The sequence below is a fragment of the Zeus faber genome (assembly GCF_960531495.2).
Source record: "Zeus faber genome assembly, chromosome: 21".
Lineage (NCBI taxonomy): Eukaryota > Metazoa > Chordata > Actinopteri > Zeiformes > Zeidae > Zeus > Zeus faber.
In genome coordinates this window covers 1,034,530-1,052,770 of record NC_137208.1, presented here as the reverse complement: position 1 = coordinate 1,052,770, position 18,241 = coordinate 1,034,530, and the positions used below count along the sequence as shown (strand labels likewise).

The 18,241-nt window shown below is 48.4% G+C and overlaps 1 protein-coding gene across 1 annotated transcript in view; it reads right to left on the bottom strand.

The window, feature by feature from the left end:
• ano2b (anoctamin 2b) overlaps positions 1-15,898 on the bottom strand; it is a gene marked incomplete at both ends in the record, with an annotated part of 114,494 nt that extends 98,596 nt beyond the window's left edge. The window contains one exon of the mRNA XM_080022290.1: positions 15,493-15,898. Within this exon, the coding sequence (XP_079878416.1) occupies positions 15,493-15,898 (406 nt within the window). The remainder of the gene's footprint in view (positions 1-15,492) is intronic.
• Between the last annotated feature and the right edge of the window lie 2,343 nt (positions 15,899-18,241).

The following is an 18,241-nucleotide window of genomic DNA, read 5'->3' as shown; positions in this document are numbered from 1 at the left end:
TACATTACATTACACTAAATTACATTATACTACATTACATTACATTTGTTGAGCCCACGGCCTCCCAGCGCCACTAGAGGCGGCTCTTGCCCCATCTGCAGCTCCCCCTTTGAGCCAATTGCATACACCTGGGATCAATTACCTGCATTACTCTACACAGTATTTAGTCTCCAGCCTCCCAGTCATTCATTGCCAGACCGTCAACTAGCTTACCCGAGTTGTACAGCTACTGACTCCATTCCTAGCTCCTAGTGCTTGTTTCAAGTCCCTAGTTTATGTCTCTTTATTTCGTCTTCCCCTTACCTGCGTGTCTCCTCTCGTCGACCCAGTCCGTCCGTCCCTCTCCAGCCAGCCTGGTTCCCCGCCTCTCCACCCGGATCCTGGACCGCTCCTCCCGGTCATCATCATCCCTGCCCAGCCCTGCTCCACCCCATCCCCCCGGCCAGCTCCATCGCGTGGGCTAATAAACATCCTTCGTCTGCCTCCCTTCTCCCCGTGTCATGCGTTTGGGTCTCTCCTAGCCCTGGTCGTGACAGTACGGTCTGGCCATAAAACATGGACCCAGCCGATAGAGAGGGGCTCTGCCGCGCACTTCAGAACCAAGGAGGGTTGCTTGGTCAACATGACCAGGCTCTCAGGGACATCGTGGAACATCTCTGGACCATCTCGGCGGCCGTCAGCAGCCTGCAGGTCCCTCCGGCTCCCTTGTCCCCTCTGAGCCCCACGTTCGGGCTCCAGTGCCCTAAGACGGCGATTTCGGCACCTGCCGCGCCTTCCTTGTGCAGTGCGCTGTGGTTTACCAGCAGCAGCCATCGTCGTACGCCTCCAATGGCGCCCGCATCGCATTCCTCATTTCCTGCCTGAGAGGTGCCGCTCTCGGCTTGGGTTCCACGGTTTGGAGTCAGGGTGCCCCGTGAGTCTCTCCTACAATCTGTTCACCTGTGAAATGATGCCCCGCTTACAGATGTTCTCACAGATATCTACAACACCTCTCTGAGCCAAGCCATCATACCAGCATGCTTCAAAGCCCCCACCATCATACCGCTACCCAAGAAATCCCCAGCCTCAACACTGAACGACTACCGACCCATATCACTCATGCCCATCATGATGAAGTGCCTTGAAAGATTGGTCAAGGCCCACATAACATCCAGTCTCCCCACTACACTTGATCCATTCCAGTTTGCATACCGTCCCAATCGCTCCACTGATGATGCCATAGCAACAGCACTCCACCTATGCCTGGCTCATCTGGAAAACAAAAACAGTTATGTGCGGATACTGTTTATTGACTTCAGTTCCACCTTCAACACAGTCATCCCCCAACACCTGGTAAATAAACTCAGCGAAATAGGCATCAGCACCCCACTCTGCAACTGGCTACTGGACCTCCTTACTGATAGACCACAGACAGTAAGAGTTGGCAAAAACTCGTCAGAGACCATCACTGGGAACACTGGAGTCCCCCAAGGATGTGTGTTGTCCCCTCTGCTGTTCACACTGGCGACACGTGACTGTTGTGCCAGATACAACTCGAACCACTTCATTAAGTTTGCAGATGACACAACAGTTGTGGGCCTCATCAGTGACGACAACGACTCAGCCTACAGAGAGGAGGTAAATCAACTCATCAACTGGTGTGACAACAATAATCTACATCTCAATGCAAACAAGACAAAATAAATAACTGTGGACTTCAGAAAGAAACACACACCACACATCCCACTCACCATCAATGGCAGTGCAGTGGAGTCTGTGAAGAGCACCAAGTTCCTGGGGGTGCACCTCACAGACGACCTGACATGGTCAATCAACACCACCTCCCTAGTAAAGGAAGCACAGCAACGCCTCTACTCCTTCGCCGGATGAGGAGAAACGACTTCCCCCCTTCTGCCCTCACCACCTTCTACAGGGGAGCTATTGAGAGCGTTCTTACCAGCAGCCTCTCAGTCTGGTATGGCAGCTGCTCTGCTGCTGACCACAAAGCCCTACAAAGAGTGGTGAGCAGAGAAGATCACCAAAACAGCACAACCATCCATCCAGGACCTGTACCCGTCTCGCTGCCGCAAAAGAGCAACTAATATCATCAAGGACAGCACCCACCCAGCACACAAACTGTTCACCCTCCTACCTTCTGGCAAGCGGTACCGCAGCATGCGGTGCAATACCACCAGATTCAGCAACAGCTTTTTTCCAAAGGCCATCAGACTACTAAACTCACCAAACACGACATAAACATGACACCCACAAGACCAACTGACTGCACAATATTTACATTTTGTTGTGTCTATTGTTGTTCTCTTTTTGCACTTTCATGTCATATGTTGTGTGTTACAAATATAACTTGCACATTTGGAGTATAGGGAAACGCAATTTTGATCCTCTGTGTAATTACGTGTTGCATGGTATGATTGACAATAAAGTACACTTTGAACTTTGAACTTTGAACTTTGAAATGAAGAGAATCCAGAAGACTCCTCTCCCTTCGCCAGGGTCCCCGTAGCGTCGCCTCCCTCTTCGTCGAGTTCCGGACACTAGCTGCAGAAAGCAGCTGGAATTACGGAGCCCTGCAGGACGTGTTTCAGCGCGCCCTGAACGACGAGTTGCGGGATGAGTTGGTGCGGGCCCGGTCTCCAACGCCCACTACTCTCGGGCGCCTCCGAAGTCTCCCGACTCTCTCCGATGCCGAGCCCATGCAACTCGGTCGCTCCTGGTTCCCCGCTCCCCCGAGGAGCGAGCCCGCCGCATACAGACCGGCGCCTCTCTGTATTGCGGCCGGCTGGGACACCTCCGAGCCACCTGCCGGGTCCGGGCCGGGAGAGGGCGATTTCTCAGTAGGGTTACGTTCCGGTCGCTCCAGCTCCAACCCTCCCACCCGTCCTCTGCTCCCAGCTACCCTCTCGTGGGGGGGTATAACACTCTCTCCCTCCACTTTCATAGATTCCGGGGCGGATGCGAGTTTCCTCGACCTGGGACTAGCACCCCAGCTAGGGCTGACACCCGCCCCTCGCCCCACACCGCTCAAGGTCAAGGGACTGACCGGGTCACTTCTGACCCGGATTACCCACCAGACAGCCCCCCTCGAGCTGCTACTCTCCGGCAACCACCGTGAGTCCTTGAGGTTCTTCCTCATCCATTTCCCCCCCTGAACCGACTGGTCCTGGGGTTCCCCTGGCTCTGGATCCACAACCCTCAGATGGACTGGTGCCACTGCCACTGCCATGCCCACTGCCTCCGCTCGGCCTCTACCCCGCCACCAGATGCGCCACCGGGGAACCCCAAGAGCCCCAATCTGTCCTCGGTTTCTTCACAATATCTGGACCTGGCCCCTGTTTTCAGCAAGCAGGGCGCGCTATCCCTACCACCTCATCGCCCCTACGACTGCGCAATCAACCTCCCGCCAGGCGCCCCCCTCCCCTGCAGTCGCCTGTATAACGTCTCCCGGCCTAAACAGGAGGCCATGGGGACCTACATCCGCGACTCTCTCGCTGCCGGGATCATTCGCCCCTCGTCGTCTCCGCTGGGCGCAGGGTTGTTCTTCGTCGCCAAGAAGGACAAGACCCTCCGTCCCTGCATTGACTTCAGGGGACTCAACGACATCACAATCAAGAACAAGTGCCCCTGATGGACTGCGCTCGTTTGTCTTTGTGTACCTCGACGACATCTTGATTTTTTCCAAATCCCTCTCCGACCACGTAAAACACGTGGGCCTGGTGCTGCAGCGGCTCCTGGTGAACTGTCTGTTTGTTCAGGCTGAGAAGTGTTACTTCCATGTGCCGTCCGTTTCCTTCCTAGGATTCATTATTGGACCCCAAGAAGGTGGCTGCCGTGATGGAGTGGCCAACCCCAGCCAATAGGAAGCAACTCCAACGCTTCCTCGGGTTGGCAAACTTCTACCGGCGCTTCATCCGAAACTGTAGTCGTATCGCTGCTCCCCTCTCAGCCCTTACCTCCACCGCAGTCGGCTTCAAGTGGACTGCCGCGGCCAAGGCCGCCTTTCGGTACCATTCCAGGTACCGGACCCCCTAACCGCCTGTTTGTCCCTGACTCCGCACGCTCCCAGGTTCTGCAGTGGGCCCATGCCTCCCGCCTCAGCTGCCATCCCGGGATCACCCACACCCTGGCCGTCGTCCGCCAGCGCTTCTGGTGGCTGACCCTGCTCCCTGACACCCGGTCCATCGTCTCTGCCTGTCCCACCTGTGCCCGGTCCAAGACCTCCACCCGACCACGCTCCGGCCTACTCCGCCCGTTACCCATCCCAACTCGTCCTTGGTCCCACATCGCCCTGGACTTTGTCACCGGTCTCCCACCATCCCGGGGCAACACTACCATCCTCACGGTGGTGGACAGCTTTTCTTAAGCGGCACACTTCCTCACCCTGCGCAAACTACCATCGGCAAGGGAGACTGAGGACCTGCTGGTGGCCAAGGTGTTCCGCCGCCATGGCATCCCGGCAGACGTGGTGTCGGACAGATGTCCCAGTTCACCTCCCAGGTCTGGCGATCCTTCTGCTCAGCCCTGGGGGCACAGGTCAGTCTCTCCTCCGGTTTCCACCCCCAGACCAACGGCCAGATGGAGCGGGCAAACCAGGCGGTGGAGGCCATTCTCCGCTGCCTGACAACCACCAGCCCCACCTCCTGGAGCGACCAGCTGCCGTGGGCCGAATACACCCACAACACCCTGGTCAACGCCTCCTCTGGCCTGCCGCCCTTCCATTGCTCTCTAGGCTACCAACCCCCGCTGTTCCCTGCCCAGGAGGTTGAGAATGCCGTACCCTCCGTCCAGGCCCACATCGCTGCTGGAGGACATGGAGGAGGGACCACTCTGCCCTACTCCAGGCCTCTGCCAGGTCCCAGCGGCAGGCGAACCGGCCCCGTGCGCCCGCACCCACATATATCCCTGGACAGATGGTATGGCTCTCCACAAAGGACTTGCCCCTCAAGGTGGACTCCCGAAAACTTGTTCCCCGGTATGTTGGTCCCTTCCCCATTGTGTCAATAATCAACCCCTGTGTCGTACGCCTCCGTCTCCCTCCCTCCATTTCCACCCCACCTTTCATGTGTCCCTGCCTAAGCCGGTGGTTTCCAGCCCTATCTCCCTCCCTGCCTAGGCCCCACCACTCCCCCGCACCCTCGACGGCCAACCGGCCTACACAGTGCGGCGCCTGCAGGATGCCGGGGGAGGGGCCTCCAGTATCTCATGGACTGGGAGGGGTACGGTCCGGAGGAACGCTCCTGGGTCCCCCCAAGACAGATCCTGGATGCCTCCTTCATCTGGGATTTCAATCAGACTCGCCCCTCTGGTTCCAGATGTCCACCAAGGGGTGTCCGTAGAAGGGGGGGGGGGGGGGTACTGTTAGGCCAACAGCCTCCCAGAGCCACTAGAGGCCGCTCTTGCCCCATCTGCAGCTCCCCCCTTGAGCCAATTGCACACACCTGGGATCAATTACCTGGACCACTCCACACAGAATTTCGTCTCCAGCTTCCCAGTCATTCATTGCCAGACCGTCAACTAGCTTACCCTAGTTGTACAGCTACTGGCTCCATTCCTAGTTCCAAGTTCCTAGCTCCTAGTGCTTGTTTCAAGTCCCTGGTTTATGTCTATTTGTTTCGTCTTCCCCTACCTGCTTGTCTCCTCTCGTCGACCCAGTCTGTCCGTCCCTCTCCAGCCAGCCCGGATCACCGTCTCTCCACCCAGATCCTGGACCCCTCCTCCCAGTCATCATCATCCCTGCCCAGCCCTGCTCCATTCCTACCTGACCGGGTCCCCCCGGCCAGCTCCACCTTGTGGGCTAATAAACATCCTTCGTCTGCCTACTGTCTCCCCGTGTCGTGCGTTTGGGTCTCTCCTAGCCCTGGTCGTGACAACATTCAAATACATTACATTACATTACACTACATTACATTAAATTACACTACCTTACATTACATTTAACTAAACTGCACGGCAACTCCACACACTACGTGGCAACTGAACACCTGGATGAAGCACTACTGCTGCAACGGAGGCCTCCCCTATGTGGACAACTTCACCACCTTCTACAACAGACTGGATCTTTTTAAGGACGATGGCCTCCATCCAAACCAAGAAGGACGTCTATTTTCCATAAACATTGGACTCATACTGCCGTGCTGCAACGCATTCACCTCCTGACGGTCAATGAGTCCCACACACCCATTCACTACAGTCACCTCCTCCTTCAGCCCACTCAGCTTCCGAGACGGGACTGGTTTACCCTCCACCATCACCACCATCATTTTCCTTCATAGACCTTTGCTCGGACGCTCATTATCACGCGCTCTTGAGGCAAATCAGAACTATATCATTTGAGTTCTTAAACCATCTTTGTGACCTTATGCTGCGGCTATCTGTGAACACGTAAACTTTTAAACATTAGATCTCTCAATAACAAATCATCTTCATGTCGTGATTTTATTACATTTAATAATTTGTATCTTTTTATTCATCACAGAGACTTGGTTCAGTCAGGGAGACCGGCTGCCAATACCAGCCTTACCCTGACTATCCCTAACCTGCTGCCAAAACCAACCTAACCCTATCTAACCCTAACCTGCTGTCAATACCAACTTAACAGGCTGACTGGCTGACTGGCTGAGTCCTGGCTGACCGGCTGAAGGCTTGTACTGAATGTTCTCATCCCAATTGGAACAAATTTGAATTTTTTGATTGGAATCTTTTAAACACTGACAAAAACATTTAAAATCAAGTTTTTGAAATAAAAGTGAAAATATTTCAATGTCATGATTTCAAAGTAGTTTGAATTTCAATATAAAGAATATAATGGCTTTAAATATTCCAAACATTTTGGCACCTATTTGCTTCCATAGTTTCCAAGAGATTAAATGACATTGTTTTTTTATACATTATTTATACTTGTATTGTTTTCTGGTCAAATAAAGTCCCAGATAACCTTGTTTTTCTTGCATTGGTTTGACTTAAAATAAAACCTAACCCGGTTAGTCCACCCTGACGGAGGTTGGGCTGATGTATCTACTGTTTACTTTTATACAGAGATCCCAAATACAGTGCTAAAGAGGAGCCATCAATATGGCAGCTTTGCTTTTTAACACTGAACCAAACAAAGGTTTCCCGTGGGTGATTTTAGATCGCATGTCGGCTTCTTGGATTAAAGGCGTTCTCATGGGGCGTGGCCCGTAACACAACAGCACCAACCTCTAGTGTGACGTATAACATACACGTCAGGCGGTGGACATCAATGATCCGGAGTGATCAATAGCTGATCACCTGGTTACCACTGGCAATAGAATCCCTCCTTTTATTACTTTTTAGAATTATTTTAGTATTAATTATTCATATTTTATTATATTATTATACATTTACATTACATTTAGTCATTTATCGGACGCTTTTATCCAAAGCGGCTTACAAGAGAGAATAACATTCAAGCTACATTGCAACAGAAACATTAGTGTAACAGTAAATAAATACTGCTAAGTAGTGCTAAGTACTTGTACGTTAGGAGAGGAGGTGCTCTCTGAAGAGTTGGGTCTTCAAGTGCTTCTTAAAGATAGAGAGGGAGGTCCCTGCTCTGGTGGTTTTTGGCAGCTCGTTCCTCCAACGTTGAACTACAAATGAGAACAGCCTGGATCGCCGCGGTTGTGCAGCTGGGAGAGCCAGGCCACGCTCATTTTACGAAGGCAGCATCCGGGGGGTAACATGTGCTCTAACAAGAGCATTGAAGTAAGTGGGAGCATTCCCAAAAATCACTCTGTAGGCAAGCATCAAAGACTTGAATTTGATGCCAGCGGCTACAGGTAACCATTGGAGCTGGATAAGCAGCGGAGTAACGTGTGCCCTTTTTGGCTGGTTGAACACTGGTCGCACCGCCGCATTCTGTATCATCAGCAGTGGCTTCACCGCACAACCCGGCAAGCCTGTTAAGAGAGTGTTGCAGTAGTCGACGCGGGAAATCACCAAGGTTTGTACCAGCAGTTGAGTGGCATATTGGGTGAGGTACGACCTGACTTTTCGGATGTTGAATAGTGCGAAGCGGCAGGACCGAGAGACGGCGGCAACATGGTCCGAGAATGTCAGTTGGTCATCGATAATGACAGCTAGATTCCGCAAGGAATCTAGGTGTCATTAAAAGAGACACCTAGATCTTTATCTCTTCCTTGAGATAGAGAGAGAGAGTCAATTTTGATATCAATGTTGTGATAAATACCTTGTTTGGCCGGACAGACCAACATTTCCGTTTTTGCCAGGTTTAGATGAAGATGATAATCCTTCATCCACGTGGATATGTCAGCGAGGCAATCCAAGATCCACGTTGAGACAGTGGGGTCATCAGGCAGGAAAGACAGATGGAGTTGAGTATCATCCGCATAGCAGTGATATGAAAAACCAAGCGAACGGATGATCGGGCCCAGTGAGGTGGTGTATATGGCAAAGAGGAGAGGTCCCAGGACAGAGCCTTGGGGCACCCCTGTGGTGAGGTGGTGAGGCACAGACAGGTGGCCTCGCAATGTCACACTGAACGAATGCCCAGTGAGGTAAGATTCGAACCAGGGAAGTGCACTGCCAGAGATGCCCATACTTGAGAGTATGGACAGAAGTATGCTGTGAGTGACAGTGTCAAAAGCAGCTGATAAGTCAAGCAGAATGAGAACCGAGGATTTGGCAGCAGCTCTAGCAGTTTTTAAGGCCTCTGTCACAGACAACAGGGCTGTTTCAGTGGAGTGTCCGCTTTTGAAGCCAGATTGAAGTGGATCAAGAAGGTTGTTTTTTGACAGGAACTCTGTAACCTGTCTAGAGACCGCCCTCTCAATGGTTTTGGAAAGGAATGGGAGGAGAGAGAGACCGGCCGATAGTTTTCCACTCCAGTGGGATCCAGTGAAGGTTTTTTGAGCACTCGTGCTACCCTAGCCACTTTGAAAGCAGAGGGGAATGTGCCAGAAGCGAGGGAGGAATTAATCAAAGATTCAAGATTCAAGATTCAAGATTTTTTATTTGTCACATACATATACATACTTCCATACATATATGCCAGGCCTGGCCAACCCGCGGCTCGCGAGCCTCATGCGGCTCTTTGGCTGGTTTCATGCGGCTCTTTCACATGACAAGCGTCAAAAACTCAGAAAAAAAAAGCGCAGCCATTCATTCCCTATTGTGATTATAAAATCGCTATGATATATCACTCGTTTTCCACCGCGGATCACTTCCTCATTTACTCAAAGCGGACAGCAGCAGGAGTCATGTCCCATTAACGCCTGTTTTATTAGTCCTAATGCCGCGTTTACACCAAAAGCGCCGGGGCGGCGCGCCTCCATACAAAGACAACGTAGACGTTAGACGCGTTCCAGGCGACTGGAACGCGTCTAACGCGGCATTAGGACTAATAAAACACCAAATAAGATTAGAAAAGCTTTGGAAGTTTATTTTCAACACTATTGACATGGTTAGTAGTCAACATATAAGATGGATCGGCCGGTGAATTGCGTTGCGTATCGAACATCTCCGATGGAGAACTGTGAAGGCTGGAGGGTGTGTGTGTGTGTGTGTGTGTGTGTGTGTGTGTGTGTGTGTGTGTGTGTGTGTGTGTGTGTGTGTGTGTGTGTGTGTGTGTGTGTGTGTGTGTGTGTGTGTGTGTGTGTGTGTGTCGCGACTCGCGAGCTGCAGGAGGAGGACCGACTGAAAGCTGCTTTAAGGGAAGGGACCATTGAGTTCTGGAGAAGTGTGCCAATGGAAAAATGCCCCAATGTCAAACAGGCTGCGCTTAAGATACTGTCAATGACACCCATGTGAAAGAATTGCTTCGAGTGGCAACAACGGAATTCAAGCCAGATTTGAAGAGCATTGTTCAAGACAAGGAATGCCAGAAGTCCCACTAAGCAACATGCATAGTAAGAGAAAAACGCTATTGTTAATTATTATATTTTTGTTTGTGGACTTGGTTGAACTGAGAGGTATACCGCGGAAACGCAGTACTTTCAGTACTTACAGTACTTACTTTTTTTTTTTTCAAAAATGTGGCCAGGACTCCGGAACATCTAGTCCCAGGTATATGTGGATGGCCAAGGCATCAGATCGTGTATGGTAGGCAAGAGCCAAAACTGATTCTTAAAGGTTAGGGTTTAAGGGACACTATTGAATAAATTGACCCAACATGAAAAAAATACATCCTTATCATTAAACTCGAAGTCCAATTCCCCCCTCTATGAATAAATAAACAACAGTACTTTTTGAACTGAGAGTTTGTGTGTGTGAGACAGTGCACACAATGTTATATTTTTGTTTGTGGACTTGGTTGAACTGAGAGTTTGTGTGTGTGAGACAGTGCACACAATGTTAATTGTTGAAAATAACTGGCCTGTGGTCTTAGTACTCCATCCATCCATCCATCTTCAACCGATTATCCTTAGTCGGGTCGCGGGGGCTAGGAGTCAATTTCTGTCATTATCATGTTGGTGTGTGACATTTACAATAAATCTGGCTGAGCAGAGGTCTGTGTGTGTGTGTGTGTGAGGAAGGGATGGGGTGATGTTCATGTGTGCCCATGTGTATGATGTGGCTCTTTGCAGTAACACAGTAAAAAAAGTGGCTCTTAGTCTCTTACTGGTTGGCCACCCCTGATATATGCAGTGAAATGTAATGCAACGCACCCGGTGATAGCACACAATAAGTCCTAAAAAAGTACAAAAATAAAATAAAATAAAAAGTAGAAAATTCCTTTCTAATAGACCGACTAACTGACTCCTAAAACGTAATACAGTAAGTGGAATACTTATAGAATAAGATAAAAAATATATAGAATAAAATACAATAAAAAATAAATTGAAATAAAATGGAATAGGTTGAAGGAATATGCCTATGTATATACAGATATGTGCATTTAAAGTGGCATGTGAATTAAAGTGGCATGTGAATGTGAATAGTGTGAGGTAGTATTTGGGATAATACAGCACAGTATACAACAGTACGGTGCAGCAATACGGCATCACGAACAACCCTGAACAGTGATACAGTATGCGGTACAGTATGCTACATACAGTACAGTAGGTAGTGGAGCCTAGTGTATGGCTCAGTTAGGACCCCTGGTGAGGTCAGCGTTGACAGTTCTGATGGCTTGAGGGAAGAAACTCCGTCTCAGTCTCTCTGTTCTCGCTGCGTGACTGCGGAGGCGCTTGCCTGACCGCAGCAGCTGAAACAGTCCGTTGTTGGGGTGATGAGGATCCTTCATGATCCTACGGGCTCTGCTACTACACCTCCTGGTGTATAACTCCTGCAAGGGGGGGAGGGTAGTTCCAGTGGTACGTTCAGCTGAACGCACCACCCTCTGCAGGGCCCGCCTGTCCTGGGCAGTACAGCTCCCAAACCAGGCAGTGATGTTGCCTGTCAGGATGCCTGTCAGGATGCTCTCCACTGCACATCAAATGTGTGATTGCCGGGGTGACAGTCAGTGATATGGCTTGAAGATGGTTAGATGGGATTTGATCTAGCAGACAGGTAGTAGGAAGGCTACATGTTAGTAATTTGGATACATCACTCTCAGCGAGAGGGGTAAAACCAGGGAACAATGAGCCTTGCGGTAGACAGGTTGTGAGTTAGTTGTTTTGAGAATTGGCTGCTGATAGCTGCCACTTTGTCACTAAAAAAGGAGGCAAAGCTATCAGCAGTGAGGTTGGTAGCTGGAGGAGGTGGTGGGGGGTAGAGGAGAGACTTAAGGTGGAGAATAACTTGCGTGTGTCCGTGGCACCATTGATCCTGTCGTTGAAGAAAGCCTTCTCAGCAGCAGTGATGGTGGAGGAGGAGGAGGACAGCAGTGTCTGGTAGTTTGCAAGATCTTCAGTCGCGTTGGATTTGTGCCATTTCCTCTCGGCTGCTCTGAGGTCAGTGCGCGATGTCCGGAGGGTGTCACTCAGCCATTATTGCGACTGGGTTGATGGAGCAGGTCTGGTGGATAGTGGACACAGGCTCTCCAGACATGAGCTCAAGGTAGAGCAGAGAGAATCTGTGGCATCATCAACCTGCAGAGAGGAGAAAGTGCCATGAGGCGGAAGAGAGGAGGAGAGCACAGAGTAGAAGTGGGTTGGAAACCGGTTGCGGAGATTGCAGCAGATGGAAACCATGGGTGGGGAGGTCGAGGGTTGTTCTGGAAGCTGAACACTGAAGTGGTTGAAGAAGTGGTCTGAGAGATGGAGAGGGGTGACCATTAGGTTGTCTGGGGGTGCAGCTCCGAGCAAGAATGAGATCAAGCTCTTTGCCAGCCTCGTGAGTCGGTGGAGTCGGGACCTGTCTTAGGTCGAATGAGCGAACCAAAGACAGGAAGTCGACCGAGCTCGCACTGTCCAAGTGGATGTTCATGTCACCGAGGACGAGCATAGGACACTCATGCTCAGGAATTCATGACAGCAGGGTGTTAAGCTCGTGTAGGAAGACAATTAGTTGTCCTGGTGGACGGTAGATGACGACCACATAGGCTTTTACCGAAGCGGTCACCAAGATGGCATGATATTCAAAGGAGACAAAGTTGTTTAAAGGCAGCAGTGGATTAAATTTCCATGTGTTGGAGATTAGCAGGCCAGTCCCACCACCACGGCCAGATGGTCGGGAGGTGTGGGTAGTTTGTGGAAAGCGCAGCCGGGGTTGCACTATTTTCAGGTTTAATCCACGTCTCAGTCAGAGCAAAGAGCTCCAAAGAGAGGTGATCTGACTCTTTGTTATGATCTGTTTCTATGAGGCTTGAGTGGTTGGAACTGGGGAGGATCCAGAAGCAGAGAGCGGCTGCAGAACAGAGCTCAGAGCAGGCGCTAGTTCAAGCAATGTTTAGAATATTCTTCAGTGGCGTAAGGTTATTATACATTTCAGAGAAGACAGCTGAACAAAGAAGGGTCAGTTTCAAGCAGAGTATACTGCTTTCAACCAGTCTTAGGAGAAGAAATGACCTTGTACACGGTGGAAATAATACTTTAATACTGCAATACTTTAATACTGTAATACTGTTGTAGTTTCTTGATGAATTTATATGTTGATGAAGGAGGAGTGACCGCTGACGCTGACTTGAGTAAAATAATAGATTTATTACAAAAGAACAGCATCAGACTAGACTAGCCATGGACGTCAAGAAGAGAACCGAGCCGGATGGATTCTCTGTCGAATGAAACTCAGGCAGGTGCTTTATGCTTAACCGGAGACAACGTTGACTATCTGATTCCCCTACATAGGTCACCGTTCACATTTTCACCTCCCTTATGACCGGGACCCCTGACAAAGGGCTCTCTCTCTCTCTCTTGAGACCCCTGGCACCGTCTATTAATAATTATCTTATACAATGGGTACTGTCTTGGGACGCCACTCATTCCAAGACACCTCACTGTAATACTGATGCCCTGAGGCTGAGGGGGTCAACACTTCCTGTGTCTTTTCAACGTGTAAGAGTCAACAAAGCTTCCAATCAGCTGCAGGAGCCACCTACGTACATTCCATATAGACTCAGTAATATTAAGGGCGTATATGTTAATATTATTAACATATAAGCCCTGAGGACGGACATGAAGATAATTTTGTTGAGTTTCACGTGGTTTGAATAATTACATTACATTGATCAGACGCTTTTATCCAAAGCGACTTACAATTGTTCAATCACCGACGGACGCAGCCATCGGGAGCAATGAGGGGTTAAGTGTCTTGCTCAAGGACACTACAGCATGCTAGCAGGAGGAGCCTGGGATCCAAGCAGCAACCTTTAGATTACTAGACGACCAGCTCTACCTTCTGAGCTGAATGCGCTGCTGCTTTATCCAGAATGCACTGCTCCCATTGTTTCACCTCTGGGTGTTATGGTTAAAATCAACCTGTTTACGGTCTCCTGCTGCCTTTTTCAGAACAAGAATTACTGACGGAACAATATTCAAACAATGTTAAATATTTAAACGCATGATTAGTAATGATGGCGATGCTGAAGATATGAAGAAAGACAGGAAAGCTTCCTGGATTACCAAACGCATTAACTCCTCATTTATAATATTGCAATAGTTGCCTTTCCACTTAAACTGATCGAAAGTAAGTGATCTACACGTTGCATTTATACTACTTTGCGTTCCTGTAAAATACAGGATTTTAAAAGAAATTGATATAAAATCCTTCTGTTTATTAAACATGTTCTTTTTTTCAGAGAAGGACAAATTGTTCCAAATAATTGTCTGTGTGTGTGTACATGTTGTGAGTTTGCCAAGGTATGTTCAGGACCGAACACAGAGGAGCTCGTCTCCCATTTTAATGACACGTGTCTGACTGTCCTGGACTCTGTCGCGCCGCACAAGGACAAAGGGTCAAAGAAAACATGGCGGCAAAATGAGTCCACCAGGACCCGAAAAGAGACGAGGATTTTAAGAATCACCCCGATCCCAGCTTCTCTCCGTTGGCTTCTGTTTGGTGCAGAATCGATTTTAACATTTCACTGATCACTTTGAAAGCACGTCTGGGTCTGACTGCCTCACATAACGGATATGTTGACCCCATATGAGCCAGTGAGCAGCCTCAGATCGTGACCGCGCCTTTTCTGTCAGGGCCCCTCGACTTTGGAACGACTTCTCTGAGGAGATTGGGCGAGCAGAGTCAATGACTTTGTTAAAGTCACTCCTTAAAACCTGCCTATTTTTATTTACTTTTTTTTCCCTTTTTATTTCTATTTCTTATTATCATATTGTGTATTTTTATTGTCTCTTTTTCCGCTTTTACAATCTAACAAATTGATTTAATTGCTGTTGATTAATGTTTCTTTGTCTTTTAAATTCATGATCTGAACACTCTGCTTTTATTTCATCTGTCAAACTCAACAAAATATTCTTCATGTCCGTCCTCAGGGCGTATATGTTAATAATATTAACATATACGCCCTTAATATTACTGAGTCTATATGGAATGTACGTAGGTGGCTCCTGCAGCTGATTGGACGCTTTGTTGACTCTGACACGTTGAAAAGACACAGGAAGTGTTGACCCCCTCAGCCTCAGGGCATCAGTATTACAGTATTACAGTATTGCAGTATTACAGTATTATTTCCACCGTGTACAAGTTCATTTCATCTCCTAAGACTGGTTGAAAGCAGTCTACTCTGCTTGAAACAGACACTTCTTTGTTCAGCCGTCTTCTCTGAAATGTATAATAACCTTACGCCATTGAAGAATATTCAAAACATTGCTTGAACTAACACCTGCTTTGAGCTCTGTTCTGCAGCCGCTCTCTGCTTCCAGATCCTCCTCAGTTCCAACCACTCAAGCCTCATAGAAACAGATCATAACAAAGAGCCAGATCATGTTTTCAGCCCAGGAGGGATATTGTGGCATCACAGCAGCTCACGCAAACTTATCGGACACGGTTCGGTTTTAACGCTTTGATAATAAAATACAGTTTAAACGCCACCGCCCCCTACTGCCGCCAACAAGTTTCTTAGGTTTCCAGAACGGTCCAAACAGGAGGTCGCATAGCAACCACCTGAGCCCATCTCACCTCCACCTGAGCCCACCTCACCTCCACCTGACCCCACCTCACCTCCACCTGAGCCCACCTCAACTCCACCTGAGCCCACTTCACCTCCACCTGAGCCCACCTCACTTCCACCTGAGCCCACCTCAACTCCACCTGAGCCCACCTCACCTCCACCTGAGCCCACTTCACCTCCATCTGAGCCCACCTCAACTCCACCTGAGCCCATCTCACCTCCACCTGAGCCCACTTCACCTCCATCTGAGCCCACCTCACCTCCACCTGAGCCCACCTCACCTCCACCTAAGCCCACCTCAACTCCACCTGAGCCCACCTCACCTCCACGTGAGCCCATCTCACCTCCACCTGAGCCCACCTCACCTCCACCTGGCCAGAGGGCGTGTCCAGGGCTATCCCTCCATAGTCCCATAGAGGTACGAGGCTCCTGCAGCTGTTCTACAACACCACATCCCCGTCACCATATGTACACTCCCCAAGCGATAGTTGAAATGGACATTTAGGAAATATGTGATGTGTCACTCTATGTACTCTGACATCTTTTTCATAAATCTATATTAGCTTGCCTTAATAATCATGCAGGAGCTTTGTATAAAAGTGAGGAAGCAGATGAGAAACAGAACGGTTGGAGCAGCAGCACAGAGAGGTGAGATATTCATTTTGTATTTGTTTGATTCTATTCAGTTTCTGATCGTTACTTTAACTCCTGACAGAATATTGTATTACCTTCTGTAGTATTAAATCATGGTACTCAAGTACCAGTACCATTACTTGCAGATATTGTAACTCACCATAAATATGTAAAAAGTATTGATGAAATGAATGATTTGAAGTCGAGTAAATAGTCACAGTATTATTTACAGTTACAGTATTATTTACTGTAAGTTAAGACGTCAATAACGGATTCACCGGATTATTTTACTCTGTTCATTTATTTAGACGCATTGTCCTATGTTGACCCTCTGAGCCTGCCATAGTTATAAGTATTATTAACCCTAACTACTGCCCTAACACTGACTAACTCTAACCCTAACTACTGGTCTAATGCTGACTAACTCTAACACTAACTACTGCCCTAACCCTAACTACTAACCTAACCCTAACTACTAACCTAACCCTAACTACTGCCTAACCCTTACTACGAACCTAACCCTAACTACTAACCTAACCCTAACTACTGCCCTAACCTAACTAGTAACCCTAACTAGTAACCTTACCCTAACTACTGACCTAACCCTAACTACTGCCCGAACCCTAACTACTGACCTAACCCTGACGACTGCCCTAACCCTAACTACTGACCTAACCCTATCTAATAATCTAAGCTTGACTAATGACCTAACCTAACTAACCCTAACCCTATCTACTAATCTAACTAACCTATCCCTAACTTCTTACCTAACCCTAACCCTTATCCTAACTCTTACCCTAACCCTAACCCTAACTAACCTAACCCTAACTACTAACCCTAACCCTAACTACTAACCCTAACACTAACCCTAACCCTAACTAACCTAACCCAACCCCAACTAACTACTACTTAACCCTCACAAAGTACTAACCAGTACTACTGACCTAAACCAAATTACTAACCTAACCCTAACTAACTCTAATTGTACATATTACACTACTTACTACACACTACACATTATACACTACACACTACACACTACACACTACACAGTACGCACACTATGTACACTACACATTTCACACACTGTACACACTACACACTACACACACTAGACACGTACACACTATACACACTATACACACTACACACACGATGTACACTACACACTACACACACTACACATTACACACACTATACACACTACACACTATACACACTACACACACTATATACACTGCATGCTACCCAAACTATATACACTACACACTATACACACTATACACACTACACACCAGACACACTATGTACACTACACACTACACACACTATATACACTGCACGCACTATACACACTACACACTTTACACACTATACACACTACACACACTATACACACTACACACTATACACACTACACACTACACACACTATGTACACTACTCTCTACGTACACTACAAACTACACATACTATACCCACTACACACACTATACACACTACAACTATACACCCTAAACGCTACATACTGCATACTACACACTTTATAGTACACACTTCACACTACACACTACGTCCTACAAACTACACACTACACATTACATACTACACACTACCTCCTACAAACTACACACTTTACACTCCACAGCACATTGCCGTTACTTTTCCTCATTTGGAGTGTGCTTGTGTGGCTTCCTGTGCAGTTTTCCAGGCTGTGTTTCCAGTGCAGAGAGACTGAACCATGTGTCGTGCGGGTGGAGCCTCCATCCTGCTGCTGCTGGTGGCGCTGCTGAGCATCCAGGACGCCGTGGTTCAAGGAACTATTGGTATGTTCCACTACTACACTAAATACTAATTTCAGAAAAGAGTAAAATCAGAATAATATATATGTCATATGTGTATATATATGTGGGAGTCCAAGGAATCCAACACAGTTGTTTTGGTTGAAAAGGAAACAAAATTCAATGGTGGCTCTAGAGCCACCGATCGACCTGTAGATCTCAAAGGTCGTGCAGGTAGATCTCAAAGGTCGTGCAGGTAGATCTCAAAGGTCGTGCAGGTAGATCACGCACCATAAAAAAACAAATATATATATATATTTTTTAACCGATGTGACCAACATGTT